At 36.4% G+C, this 14,187-nt stretch overlaps 2 protein-coding genes and 1 long non-coding RNA gene across 5 annotated transcripts in view; 1 reads left to right on the top strand and 2 right to left on the bottom strand.

The window, feature by feature from the left end:
- Positions 1-269: 269 nt before the first annotated feature.
- Positions 270-2,138, bottom strand: LOC107583933 (uncharacterized). Its single transcript, XR_001609087.1, has 3 exons — positions 1,970-2,138; positions 1,196-1,284; positions 270-1,031 (listed from the first exon to the last, which is right to left on the bottom strand). It is a non-coding gene; the product is annotated as an uncharacterized lncRNA (long non-coding RNA).
- Positions 2,139-3,556: 1,418 nt separating this feature from the next.
- Positions 3,557-6,913, bottom strand: LOC107584050 (tRNA-dihydrouridine(20a/20b) synthase [NAD(P)+]-like). Of its 3 annotated transcripts, none has more exons than XM_016270454.1 (5): positions 6,584-6,664; positions 6,366-6,485; positions 4,600-4,791; positions 3,953-4,179; positions 3,557-3,868 (listed from the first exon to the last, which is right to left on the bottom strand). In XM_016270454.1, the coding sequence occupies exons 3-5, from the start codon at positions 4,728-4,730 to the stop codon at positions 3,618-3,620; spliced, it is 609 nt and encodes a 202-aa protein (XP_016125940.1). In that variant the 5' UTR covers positions 4,731-4,791; positions 6,366-6,485; positions 6,584-6,664; the 3' UTR covers positions 3,557-3,617. The 3 variants fall into 3 exon arrangements, with proteins under 3 accessions (XP_016125940.1, XP_016125943.1, XP_016125942.1); XM_016270457.1 differs by having other exon boundaries at positions 4,669-4,791; XM_016270456.1 differs by lacking the exons at positions 4,600-4,791; positions 6,366-6,485 and having other exon boundaries at positions 6,584-6,913.
- A 239-nt stretch (positions 6,914-7,152) lies between these two features.
- LOC107583928 (conserved oligomeric Golgi complex subunit 5-like) overlaps positions 7,153-14,187 on the top strand; it is a 78,834-nt gene continuing 71,799 nt past the window's right edge. The window contains exons 1-6 of the mRNA XM_016270278.1: positions 7,153-7,225; positions 7,657-7,796; positions 7,992-8,049; positions 8,800-8,854; positions 9,051-9,120; positions 13,073-13,193. Of these exons, the coding sequence (XP_016125764.1) occupies positions 7,177-7,225; positions 7,657-7,796; positions 7,992-8,049; positions 8,800-8,854; positions 9,051-9,120; positions 13,073-13,193 (493 nt within the window). The 5' untranslated portion in view covers positions 7,153-7,176. The remainder of the gene's footprint in view (positions 7,226-7,656; positions 7,797-7,991; positions 8,050-8,799; positions 8,855-9,050; positions 9,121-13,072; positions 13,194-14,187) is intronic.

Below are 14,187 nucleotides of genomic sequence, written 5' to 3'. Positions count from 1 at the left end.
TGATGAATGACCATAAACATTTTGTTACGTAAAAAGCACAGCCTTGAGGTTTAAAAAAAAAAGTAAACCGATAATAATAAATGCTCATGTAAAAGACCAAAAACAACCCTGAGTTCAGTGCAGTCTCTGTGGTACAGAGGATAATTGTTCACCTTTTGAAATAAAATTACTGATTCAAATCAAGCAAGTGTTGAAGTTTCTTGTATCATTTACAATCAAGCACAGAGTTTGCAAACACTTGGAAAGATAGTAAACCGCTCATTTGCGCTGAAATCCAGTAGAACAGTGGTTAAACACGTTATTCTTAAAATTGCAACAAAGACATGAGATCAAATCCTAAAAGTGAAGTGGTTGTCTTTTACTCAGACTAAACTTCTGGTACGGTAAATCTGAAATCTAAGAGATCAGAAACAAACACAACAAAACATCACAGCTGTGGTTAAAGTCTTCAAACACAAAAGTATGGGTTCAAATCCTACAACAGACAAAGTCATGCATCGTTTAACACAGATCTCTCAATAAAACCCTGTTTAAAACCTTCAGCAGCTCCACAGACTCAGAGGCACAGGAGATCAAGCGCTGTGTTTCAATCATGAAGATCTGAGTTCAGATCCCACTATTGCTTACTTTACATTGATCTCATCCAACAAAACCACTCAAACTCCAGAAATGAATGTGAAGTCTGTGCTGGTTCAGTGGATAAACACACGTGTCTGAAGACACGGCTGTGCTGGAGACACGGGTTCAGATCCCACACACTTTAACTGCTTTATTGGAGAAACACGGGTCACATACAGGTAAAGAGTCAAACAGAAGTTCCTTCACACAGCTCGACAAGAGACCTGTGGCTCACTGGTAAGAGCGCTGCCTCACGGGTTCAGAGGTTGCTGGTTTGATCCCAGCCGGGTCTCTGCGATATGAGTGAATGCTGGAGTGAGTGTGAAGGCGCGCCTGAAGAAGGGGGATACCAGTACGGTCTCCCTCTGGAGCGTCCGGCGCCGCGACCAGCAGCGGTTATGCTTTTAGACAGACTGGAAAATAAAAATAAAAGTGTATAAAGTGTTTGTCCCCCGTCCCTTCCCCACCTACTTAGGTTACCGTCATTTGCTTTTCAAAGGAAGGCCCCTCAAAAAGAAAATGCTGGTAACCTACATGTTTAGTGCACTAGAACACATTCACACATGAGATACATCACCTGTCCACGAGCAGATGTCCATCATTACAGTCTCTGTCTGTCCACACGTCCCAGAGCTCTGCTTTACAATCCACAGCACAGCACTTACTCTGGAGACACAAGACACACATGAAGATAATATTATAAGACACACTGCTTATTTAAAATTAAGAGTTTATTCATGTAAATTGACAACATAAACTGGATTCCTAAACCTGTGCAGTGTAAAAAAAAAAAATATTGCAGCGTATATTATTCTTCAGTAATGCTGTAGCAATAATATTTTGGTTCATGGCACTTTTCTCCAGAGTTTAGACGTTTTTAACTAAATAAATGTGTGTATACATGAACACATTGGGTTTAAAAAATATTTAATATATATAATGTTTAAACACAATTTGCATTAACTTGTTTATCCACTGTTTTTAGTGGTCTACATCACTGAATTATAGATTTAGTGAAGAAAAAAACAAGCACAATCTAAGTGTCACTCCAGTAATACTACACCACCTGTCTGAACACATAGCTGTCCAGTAACAAGCATCTTTTTTAAACAACGTGCTTTTAAGCTAAAGACCTCATCAACATTTATGATTTTGAGGTTTTTAGTCCAAGTGTGTTACCTTTGTAGTGAGACACATGAAATGCATTAATCTAATTGAACTGACAAAGGTGCTCTGCTATGAAATATCTTAAATACACACATATAAACTGACACAATGACTTATATGAAACATAACTACTATTATATAGTGCAATTGTGCAAGACCATAGAAGTTCACATAAGTTACTTACAGGTGAGGCGCATGACACTCGATTCCAGCGTTTTATCCCACAGTGTGTTGGTTTCGTTTGCAGCTGAGCTGAAATATGTGCGGTTTAGTGACATTTAGAGCTTTAACAAGCAAATAATCTGCAGGAGTTTAGCGTGATGTTGTTGTGGCTGTCATCAAGCGTCCTGTTGTCAAACAGCCGAGGAGGTGAGACTCAGACTGAAGGTGAAGCCCGCGTGCGCCGCCTCGTGGAGCGGAGGAAACCCGCACTGCAGTGCCATTACTTCATACAGTATCTTATTAAACACAGCTCTGTGGAGCAGGAGGAAATTGTTCACCTTGGAAAACGATAAGCAATAGGAAATAAACATTTGATCTAAATAACACATCCGATCCAGGACTTGAACCAACAACACCCACTCTGGTTTTAGGACCATGTGCTTCACCACTGAGCTACCAGCCAAGCTCCTGCACCAGTCCCATGAATGCAGGCCTAATATGTTTCAAACACAATTCAAAAGTTTGCATTTGATTTGGGTTGGAGCCATCAAGAACCTTGCATTATGCAATAGACTAAATAATAAACTTTATTGAAGCAAACAGCATTCAACAGTGAAGTGCTGGTACTATTTCACATCCAAAATCTAAATTATTTCACATCCACATGTATATATACACACACACACACACACACACACACACATATATATATATATATATATATATATAAATTTATAAACTTCAATATATATATATATAACTACTTTTTGATTACTTTTGACATTGACATTGATTTAAATAGGGTAATCTTTTACCATATTGATATAAAAATACAAAGAGTAAGAAAATATATTCCATTCATTGCTATTAATAACATGAAGTGCATTAAACATTACATTATGTCAAGGTTTCCCAAACTGGTGTCTGTGAAGGAACTGCAGGGGGGTATGTGAGTTTAATGAAAAGCTAATAATTAATTAAATCACGAACATGTAAAATTAAAATAATTCTAATAATTTTAAAATACCATTGATCAAAATAAAACACTTACTAAAAAATGAACTATTTCATTTGTTTACCTGCATGCCATGTGAACATTAACCAACGTTAGAAACCCATGAACATGCAAATGTGATAGATAATTATTAAAATATTTATTTTAAAATCTCAGGAGTGCTTCAAGTAAATACATTATTTTCTTCATTTGCATGTGTTGTGAGGATTTGCAGCGTTTCTTCATTTGCATGTGTTGTGAGGATTTGCAGCGTTTCTTCATTTGCATGTGTTGTGAGGATTTGCAGCGCGTGTGTTGTCAAACTGATGAAGATGTTTTCTTAATTTGCTGGTGTTTTTTCAATTTGCATGTGTTTTCTTAAGTTGCAGCGCGTTGAGCTCTCTCGGCCACCGTACAGGAGTGCTTCAAGTAAATACATTAGGTAAAAGAGGTTCAAATGACAAAAAAAGATTATTTTTATATATGAAATATATATAAAATGATTTAGAAATGCATCATTTGACCCCTGTAACAAACTATTTAACAATTATTTTTGAATGAATTCATATTTTTTCAATTATATTAATTTTCCAGCATTAAACAGCATACATATTCAGATATTTTTTTATTTGTGCCTTTATTATAACTTATAAAACAATGCATTCATTAAAAACAACTATGTGGAGCCGTATGTACTGTGAAGGAAGTCAATGACGGCAGACGTACTGGATAGATTATTGAACACCCTCCTCTCGGGCTGAGAGCTGATGCGCTCCAGCATGTAAATCAGGTGATGGTGGGAACAGGTGAACGGGGTCCCGTGTTCCACAGCGATGTCCACCCAGTCCCACACACACTGCAGCGGGGTCTCCTCGTACCCGGCAAACATGGCAGGATTGGTCAGCAATCCCCGAGCAGCCATCACACCTGCAGAAGTCCAAAAATATCAGACACAAAAACAGCAAAAACAACAAGAGAAATGAAATCAGATGGCGATTAAATGACACGCACCGTCCACCCCTGTGAGCTCACAGATGGCCTCCACGTCCTGCATGCTCTTGATGTCACCGTTAGCGATGGCCGGGATGGAAAGACTGTCCTTGATGGTCTTAATGGCGTCATAGTGAACAGGCTGGTGCCTCTCGTCAGCTGTACGACCGTGAACTGTAATCCAGGAGACTCCTGCTGCCTCCTCCTTCTGACAGAGATCCACTGTCTTCCTGATATCCTTGTGAATTCTGAGGACAAATCACATTTATTTATATATAGTGCTTTTCACTATACATATTTCAAAGCAGCTTTACAGAATATCATAATGTGTGTATGTATATATATATATATATATATATATATACACACACACGAGTATACTGTACAGTATACGCTGCAGATAAAGTTGGACATACTTTAATAACCAACTTTATATAAACAGCTGTTATATAGTATATATAGTTATATGCTGTGATGACATCTCTAAACAGTGTTTAAAACACATTTTATTTACATTAATTTATTGATAGTCCAATTGTCCAACAATTTCAATAACTTTCAAATTAAATTTAAAAAAAAAATAAAAAGTTTTCTAATAAAAATACAAGCTTCATATTTCATATTTTCTGCATGTAAATCTCTGTAATGTTGTGTCACTTTGACTTCACCTGTAAGTGCACTGCAACCCTGAATACTCCTTGTCATGAGCACATTTTAAAGTCAAGAAATCACACCACCTTATTTTAATGGATACTGCATAGTTGGGATTATCGATTTGGTTTCGGACATGTCCAACCATGTCTTTCACTAGCTCAGGTTTGTTAATCAGACACGCACCATAGCCTTCAGACACGGCCCACCTGCAACGAAATCCAGAGAAATTTGCAGATGCTACAAATGCAATCTGTGCAGAAAATGTTCAAACTTCAATAGAATGAAACCACCTGTCGATTACAAAATCTGACATTTTTTCACCCCTACTGTGTTTGTTTATTAATTATTTTGGGTAATTTGATTACAATTTAAGTTTAGTACCCTTGTCTCCATTTAACACAGTTAAATCCACGCTTTGAATTAAATTCAGACTGAAAAATGCACAAAACATTCAGCAGATTACATCTGGCCCTGCACAGCAATTTTTTGACATATATGTTGAGAAAGTCAACCCACAACCCATGTTTAATACACTGCTTTAAAAATCTTGTGTCAACTGTCATTCAGGGTAAATATTTGCACACATTTTCTGCCAGGGTCTGTGCATCCTTTGCAGCAAACTGGACGATCAAGGGCCTGTCAGCTAAGAAGCAAACAAATGTCATTTGTAATTATTGAGCAGAAAGCTGTGCAAGTGATTCAATGCAAAGTAAAAGATTGCCTTGCATTAAATTAGTCTCACTGAGGTCAAATACGAGTTTATGAGAAAACAGGATAATTTTACACCAATAAAATATTCAGACAATTAAATGTATTCCTGTCTGGAAAAGATTATGGAAAATAGCTGAAAATGTTAATACTGTGCAGCAACATATGCATGATGCATGGTTTCCACTGTTTAATGATTTGTGTGTGTGTGTGTAAAACAAATTATATTTGAAAAGGTTCGCTAATATCGCAGTGGTTCAGCTAGGTCTGTTAGATTTCCATTTGTCTACTTTCACTACACCTAGAGCAGAGTTTTTTAGCTGAAATAATCTTGTTGCAGACAGCAGGGAAAATACATGCATATAATAATGCAAAATTAAATAAATACTTAATTCTTGCAGTTAATGTTAAAGTTTGCATGCTCAAACTGTGTGTGTGTGTAAAACAAATTATATTTGAAAAGGTTCGCTAATATTGCAGTGGTTCAGCTAGGTCTGTTAGATTTCCATTTGTCTACTTTCACTACACCTAGAGCAGAGTTTTTTAGCTGAAATAATCTTGTTGCAGACAGCAGGGACAATACATGCATATAATAATGCAAAATTAAATAAATACTTAATTCTTGCAGTTAATGTTAAAGTTTGCATGCTCAAACGTAGTTATTTTAGCATAGATTCTACTGTCACTTGATTATATAGTTAATAATAATATCTGGCCAACTGTTTTTGCATATGTTAAGCTGGCAATTTTTATGCATTACCAAAATTATAAATTTTTTCTGTTTAAACAATGCCATGCTGTAATACTGTAATAAACCCCCCAGAAAAGAAATGCGCACAAACAAAAATAAAAACATTCTTGTAGAATATTTTATGGAATATTTGTTTGTGATGATCATATGAAAATGGTAATTAATTGATTAATAATTTATTTCTAAATAAATACATGTTTTGTTTACTTTTGTATGATAAATTACTTTAATACAGCATGACAATTTTGATGTACGATATAAAATAAAGTCAAACCAGTTGAGAACCACTGGCTTAGAGGACAACTAGTTGAAAAAGCTTACTCTTATTGGTGGTGAATTCACTGTCTCTAGCTTTTGCAGAGCGCATGAAATCAGCTGCAATGATCATTGGGGTGAAACACACATCAGTCATATTTCCTCACCAAACATCTGAAAGCCAACCTGAAAAATCAGGAATAAACGCAGAAGACCATTCGTATCAGCACAACACATTCAACATCCGCCTACATTACAGGAATCAGTTCAGTGTTGTCTCTTACTTCGAGTACGCTCTGACTGGCCTTCCCCTGTGAAACAGGTCCATGATATTCCCACTGTCCGCGTCCACTGGGATTTCACTGTGCACCTCTGTCATGATTGCCACAATTTACAGTTCTAAGAAGTCATTGGAAAAGCGTGCGGTTCAAATACTCAATATTAAATTCCGTATTAAAATGTATTCCATTTTTATTACAAACAGGACGCATGTATTTCGTTAAAAAAGCGAGTTGTGAATAGTAAACATTAAGAATAAAACACGCGTGGATACAACCAGCTTCATGAGATTCACATGCGTAGCTTCTCACTTCCTGTCTCGGTGTTGGTGGGTGTGTTTAACCTTTGACCTCGCATCCTCAAGAAACGAAATTCGTATTTATTTACATTGATAATGTGATAACTAATTTACATAATTGAACAGAATACGTGAGAAAACTTTCTAAAATGAGTTAAATTAACATTAGCATAAAATCGTGTCCGTTCGCGAATTTATAATGACGTGACGTCAGTAAAACTAATTAATATTCATGACCAATCGCCGTTGCTCTCCATTCATGCTGTGACGCAGGGATTGTACGTCACCGATGAAGTGGCAATGATGGAGGCTAGTCTGGAATCAACAGCGGATTCACTGCTGAAAGATGGTAAATCCAGCTTTAATAGGATTTCTCTTTTTGAATTGTATGTGTGCATGTGTTTGTACGTTAACCAGGCTGATTAATCATCTCGATCGGCGCCTTTAGCTGCAGTAATAGCACAGTAACACACATACCCTGTGTATTGTAATGTAGCAGGTGTTCTGACAAATAATGCTACCTATCAGATTATGCTACCAACACTGTATTTATCCTACTGTAAGGGTAGGTTTGGGGTTGGGGTAGGTGTACATGTTAATAAAGCCTCACGCCTTATTAATATCATGCTGGAAGCAAAATCTGATATGTAGCACTTTTCGCAAAGGAATTATGCTACCATCTGTTGTAATGGGAGGTAGCAAAATCTGACAGGGTAGCACAAATCGTCAGAACACTGGATCTCCAGGCAGGTAAACAAATCCTGATCCTTTTCCTTCCAGAGTGCTACACTGATTTCCTTAAAGAGGATTTCGATGTGAAGACATACACAGCTCAAGCCATTCATCATGCTGTCATTGCAGAGCAGCTGGCAAAGCTGGCAGAGGGCATCAGTCAGCTGGACAAAGAGCTGCACTGCCAGGTGAGTCACACCTGTCAGGATGAGCTGCGTTCAGTGCAGATCCATGCTAGCATCATGCTCAGAAAGTTAGAAAGCACCTTAATGCTTTAAAGGTCATCTCTAAGCACTGGAAACTACATGAACATTAAAAAAACTACCAATTATAACACGCATTATAAATTGCATACCAATATTTTGTGTTGTTTTTGATCACAGGTAGTGGCTAGACATGAGGATCTACTAGCTCAGGCAACAGGGATCGAATCTCTTGAAGGTAATACTTCATTATCTGCTTTACAATTTAAGCTCACAATCATCACTTGCATTCAGTTTATTATGTGATCTAATAATATTAGTTTCAAATCCAATTTTCAAATCTCATTTGAAGTTGTAGGAAATGGTTATTTCACAAGCATATAAAAATGACATTTGAAATATTCTGAGATGACATATATAGAAGATGCAGTGTGCAACTTTTCCCCCTTCTAGTACATTTACAAATAGTTTTCCTCAGTTTTCAGGCCTATAGTTGTCTCAGCTTTATAATCTAAGAAAAATAATTATCATTAAAAATTAACATTAAATCACTCTGATGAATTGGAATGACTTCAGATGATGCCAACTTTAAATCAGCATACAAAACTGCCAAATTTTCTTTATATTGCAATCATTATGATCACAACATGTAATCAAAGCTTTAATGCATTCATTGTTTTTGCTTAAATGATTATGTGACGTTAACCAGCTGCATCATTTGTATGCATGGACATTACTTTGACACAGTCACTTCTGATAACAGATTGTAATTAACTGTAATGTAGAAAAATGCGTTTTCTGTGAAGCTGCTTTGAAATGATATGTATTGTGGAAAGCGCTATACAAATAAATGTGAATGGAATTGAATGTACGCGCAGTTTCAGCAGCTGTCCACCAGGGGGATCCCTTGTCACATCTCAAATTCTTGCACAGTGGATGTAGTTCAGCTCATTCTGAGCATGGAAATTATGGGTGTTTTTGCTTCTAGGTGTCTTACAAATGATGCAGACCAGAATTGCAGCTCTCCAGAGTGCTGTGGACAGGTAAATGACTCCATTGAAGGCATTGAAATGATCCGTGTTTTAAAAAAATCATGGAAATCACATGTATGATTAATAGATATCAGAAAATGTGCTATTTGTGCTATAAACTGAAAATTGCAAGCACCAATTAGTCAGACAGCTTTGCAGTATTTTATTTATGCATTTTTTATTTCTCTTTCCTTCCTTTCTTTCTTAGGATAAGAACCAAAATTGTTGACCCTTACAATAAGATTGTGGCGCGGACAGCCCAGCTCGCCCGCTTACAGGTTATTTTATTACTTTTGTATCTCCTTTTGTCATCTCATATCTGTCTATCCCTGGATATTCCAACAGAGAGATTCTGCAGAACTATCATTCTGCAGATTGCCCTGCTTTACAAACACTGTGCGCCTTCGCTCAGAGGCATGATTTCCATGTTTATTGGCTCGACATCGGAGATAGAGACAACCCTGGCTTCTCAATTGTTTGCAGTCAAGACAGATTCTGTATTAACACCCAGCATGGGGGGGGGGAAGAAATGCACACAAACAAAAAGAAAATCATTCTGGCGGAATAGATGTTTTGTAATATTGATTTGAGATTATCACATCCCAAAAAAATTAAATGAAAATATAGATTTTCTAAATATTTTAACATCTAAAAAGAATAATAAATAAATAAATGAATAAAAATTTTACCAAAAATAAATTTAATTTAAATAATTTGTCTTTCAGAAATCTTTTAAGAGTGTATTTAGCATGACCTAATATATCGCTTAAATGATTTGTAATAATTTATTCACTCTCATGTCATTCTAAATTCATATACTTTTGTTTCCTTCGAGGAACATACAACTAGTATCTTTGTGCAGTATTTAAGATTTGCAGTCTTTTTTTTTTCAGTGACAGTTCATAGTGACCTTCAAAATTAAAGGGGTGCTATTATACTTTTTCACTTTTTCAACTTTAGTTAGTCTGAAATGTTGCTGTTTGAGCATTAAAAAGATCTGCAAAGTTACAAAGCTCAAACTCCACTTCAAAAGGAGATATTTTATTTAACAGAAATCACTTTTCAAAAACTACAACAAACGACTCGTTTGGACTACAACGCATATTTTCCAGGATTTGTGATATCACAAATATCGACGAATGGGACGAGACCTGGTTGAGCTGCACTAGAGAAGGCAACGAGTGTTATCACTGTGTCGGAGACACGCTAGCTTTCCCAAGGCAGACGAACAGAGTGGTTACAATCATCCAGGCTTAAATTGCGCTCAAATTTATTTGATTTTGACGCAATATTTACACTGAAGTTCGCAGACGGCTATGGTAAGGGGCATGACATTTCCTGACCAGGCGCCGAGTGCTGCCAATCACAACACTGCTCCGGGTGTGTGTTCACGGTGTGTGTGTGCACTTTGGATGGGATAAATGCAGAGCACTAATTCCTAGTATGGGTCACCATACTTGGCCACATGTCACGTCACTTTTTTAAAAAACACACACTGGCCCAGCTAACCAATCACAGCACATTTAGTATTTCAGAAGGCGGGCCTTCATTTGATACAGGAACTATTCCAGCCGTTCATACCAGACTGGGGAGAGAGGTGTTGTAATGTAAAATATGTGAAAAATAATGTGTTTTTCGAACAACCTAGTATGAGAGCCTGTTCTAGTACACCCCCCAAAACAAAATCAAGACTTTGTAAAAGAACATAATAGGACCCCTTTAATTTCTGTCAAGTTCCACAAGCAAAACAACAAATAAAAAAGTCTGTAGTGCCTGTGTGCCATAGTCCATATCTTCTGAAGCTTGTATGGTCTACTTTTACTGTGCTTTTTGTTCTCTATGTAACTTGACAGATGTGGTCACTATATATTGTCATGGGGGGGGAAAAAAAGTTCAAAACATCTATTTTGGCTGAAGGAAAGTCATCTGTGCACCTGCTAGTATCTTTCTGTTGCAAGGCAAGAAATGCACTCTTTTATCATCTTCACTTTCTGCCCCCCGGTTCACATGACGTCATCATGAGTGAAGCTTCAAGTCTGCAGAAAAAAAATCAATAAAAGTCCATTTGGACCTGGAAAAGAAGGGTCTCTCTCACACTCTATCAGTCACACACGTGAATACCCACAGCTGTCCCGCTCTACACGTCTTGTGGATTTGCATGGTCTTCGGTCCTGGTTTTTAGTGGCTTTGGGGAATTGTTATTAAATATTAATGAAATACAGCTGTGAAAAGGTCGCTGTGGTTATGAAATGCTCCCCTTTACTCTCAAAACCCCTTTCTGCTCCTTTTCTTGTGCGGCTTTATTGAAGTGTAGAAACACATTTGCATTTTTGTGTTTGCTAATCAGCATAGCACCATGATGATCCGTCAGTTTATGGTTTTGCATGCAGCTATGTAAAAGAAATACATTTGTAAAGGAGAGCAGGGCATGTTGTCAGTATTTCTGTGCATAGTCTTTTTATTCTTTCAATTCTTTAATATTTTTTAAATATGGGCAGATACGTGAAGGTCTTAGCCACAAAAAAAAACATGAATGCAGGAATTGCACCAGTGCTATTGTCCGGGGGGGGGATGAAAGTTTGTTGAGTATGGGGCAAGCTGTCACAATTATTGAAACCTATAAAAGAATACATTTGTTTGAAATATGAAAATATCTAGTCTGTGTGAGAGTATGTTCTTCACCAGTGTATTTGAAATCTAATATTAGATTGCAAAAGCATGCATCACTATTATTATTGTTCATAAAAAAATGTTTTAAACATGAAACATTGCTCTAGTCTCCCCTACTTATTGTACTATTTTATTTTTGTGGTTGACTATATCTGATGGCACAAATAGCTTCAGAAGTGTGAGACTTTGTTCATTCCATGTTGTTTTTGTGTCTGGATCTGTCCTGTCCTTGCCTTTAGCAACACATTTTTATAATTTATTTTTATTCCTCGTAAGAATAAGACCAGACCTGACGATGGGGACACAGCTGATTTTTTTTTTCTTTTTTCCTGTTTTACTTTTGTAATTTTTCTGTCACAATATCTGACGCACTGTCACCCCAGGACAAAGCAATCAGTTTCAGACACACACAAAATCAGATGCACGTACCTTTGGGACAGTTCAGCGGCACCTATTCACTGAAAACCAAAAAAAGAGTGACCTCCACGAGTCCTTCATCCACCTGCTGTCTGCCCACAGGCTTGATCATCGCCACACTGTACTGAATGTGTGGCTCAGTTGTATGATTTTTACACAAACGCACTGCTTTACAAGCATTTCCTATTTATTTTTTATAATATAGTGTCTGTTGGCTGTAAGGGTGTAAGCTAAATGTTTATTCATGCCTGTTTGTAGTATATTATGTGTGTGAAATGCATTGATGATTAATTGATAGCATATTCTAGTGTTAAAACAACCCTGTGAGATGATGCACATCCTTCACCTTAATTAAATTAATCCAAAATTGATTAAAGTACCACTTAAAAATTAATTCTGAGTCTATTAGTAAAGATTTGTGCGAGGGGAAAAAATGCTATTATCCAAGTTAAAGACCCTTAAAAAAGACCCCCAACTGGTCTCTAGATGTAGGTCAGGTTCCTCCTTCAATTTAGGTCTATGTTTCATCCATTATTAGTCTTCCAGACAAAAATGATAAGTTTGATTAGTAACACCACACTTTTCCTTAAAGGAAGTTCACCCAAAAATGAATTGTCATAATTTACTCACCTGTATGAGTTTCTGTCTACTGTTGAATACAAAAGAATATATTTTGAAGAACATTGGTAACCAAACTGTTGCTGGTAGCCATTGATTCTATAGTATTTTTTCATACTATGGAAGTCAATGGTTACCAGCAACTGTTTGGTTACCAAATGATCTCCTTTTGTGGTATCTTCATTTTTGGGTGAGCTATCCCTTTAATAAGCCACACTATATATCCTTCTTGTCTGTAGCACAAAATGTGTGTTACAAGGGATCATAATCATGGATATTAATACCATGATTTTACACTAGTAACATGAAATATGAGTCACTAATACCAGATTTCAGTCTATATCATGGAAACTATGGTTGCCATGGTAAATGTTTAGATGGAGGATTTCACTTTATCATAATGTAGACATCACTGTCATTACCTTATCGTTGATATTTGCTTGTGCTGGCTATCATAGACCCACAAGTCATTATGTTATTTGATGAAGGCAGGAATGAGAAGTCTTATCTTATTCTGTCTGGCAGGTGGCGTGTGACCTGTTGAGAAGGATTATTCGCATCCTGTACCTGAGCAAACGACTGCAGGGGCAACTGCAGGGGGGCAGCCGAGAGATCACTAAAGCTGCCCAGAGCCTCAACGAGCTGGGTGAGTGACCTATCACGATGACCGTCTACTTTACTCATCTCTTGTGTCCTTCAAAACATTTATTCATAATGGGGCACTCTGCACGAGTGGCAACACTTTACCTCTGTTGTCTTTATTGTGTTGTATCACGTCCATGACGGCTAATCAGAAAGCAAGTTGGTGTAATACTCTTAAAAATAAAGTTTTTTTTTGCAGCAATGCCATAGAAGAACAATTTTAAGCTCTCCAAAGAACCTATCAATGAACAGTTCTTAAAAAAAAAAAAAAAACTTCCAATTGTTCTAAAGAAAATTAATAATCTAAAGAACCATTTTCCACTATAAAGAACATTTTGTGGAATGGAAGCGTTCCATGGATGTTAAAGGTTCTTCATGAAACCATCAGGCGCTTTCGCACCAGAGGAACCTTTTCATAGTTCCTAGAACTATTAGCGGAAGTTCTCGCTTTTTGGCATGTTCGCACCACAGGAATTAAGAACATATTTAGTAGTGCTGGGCAATAATTAATCGCATCCAAAATAAAAGTTTTTGTTTGTATAATATATGTGTGTACTGTGTATATTTATTATGTATATATAAATACACGCACATACAGTATATATATTTTAAATATTTACATGTATATATTTATCTTCATATAATTTGTTATATATAAATTAGAGCTGTCAAATGATTAATCGCATCCAAAATAAAAGTTATTGTGTACCTAATATATGTGTGTGTACTGTGTACATTTATTATGTATATATAAGGACAAACACACACAACATATATTTTGAAAATATTTATGTATTTACATGTATATATTTATATTCATATAAATTATATAATATATAAATATATTTCATATATAAACGTAACATATTTTTCTTAAATAATACATGCATTTGTGTATATTCATATATACATAATAAATATAAACAGTACACACACATATATTATGTACACAAAAACCAGCGCTAGCACTAATATTTAGATGTAGGAACTCCATTTGG

This window comes from Sinocyclocheilus grahami, unplaced genomic scaffold (assembly GCF_001515645.1).
Source record: "Sinocyclocheilus grahami isolate Dianchi unplaced genomic scaffold, SAMN03320097.WGS_v1.1 scaffold56.1, whole genome shotgun sequence".
Lineage (NCBI taxonomy): Eukaryota > Metazoa > Chordata > Actinopteri > Cypriniformes > Cyprinidae > Sinocyclocheilus > Sinocyclocheilus grahami.
Note: the sequence above shows the minus strand (reverse complement) of the source record. Positions and strands in the feature narration are given on the sequence as shown.

Excerpts from the sequence above, each read along its gene's own strand:
- LOC107584050 (XM_016270454.1), bottom strand. The coding sequence starts at position 4,730 with ATGGTTGGACATGTCCGAAACCAAATCGATAATCCCAACTATGCAGTA. Across the intron at positions 4,180-4,599 it reads GGGTTGCAGTGCACTTACAG|AATTCACAAGGATATCAGGA; the intron begins GTGAAGTCAAAG and ends ATTTGTCCTCAG. Across the intron at positions 3,869-3,952 it reads TGAGCTCACAGGGGTGGACG|GTGTGATGGCTGCTCGGGGA; the intron begins GTGCGTGTCATT and ends GGACTTCTGCAG.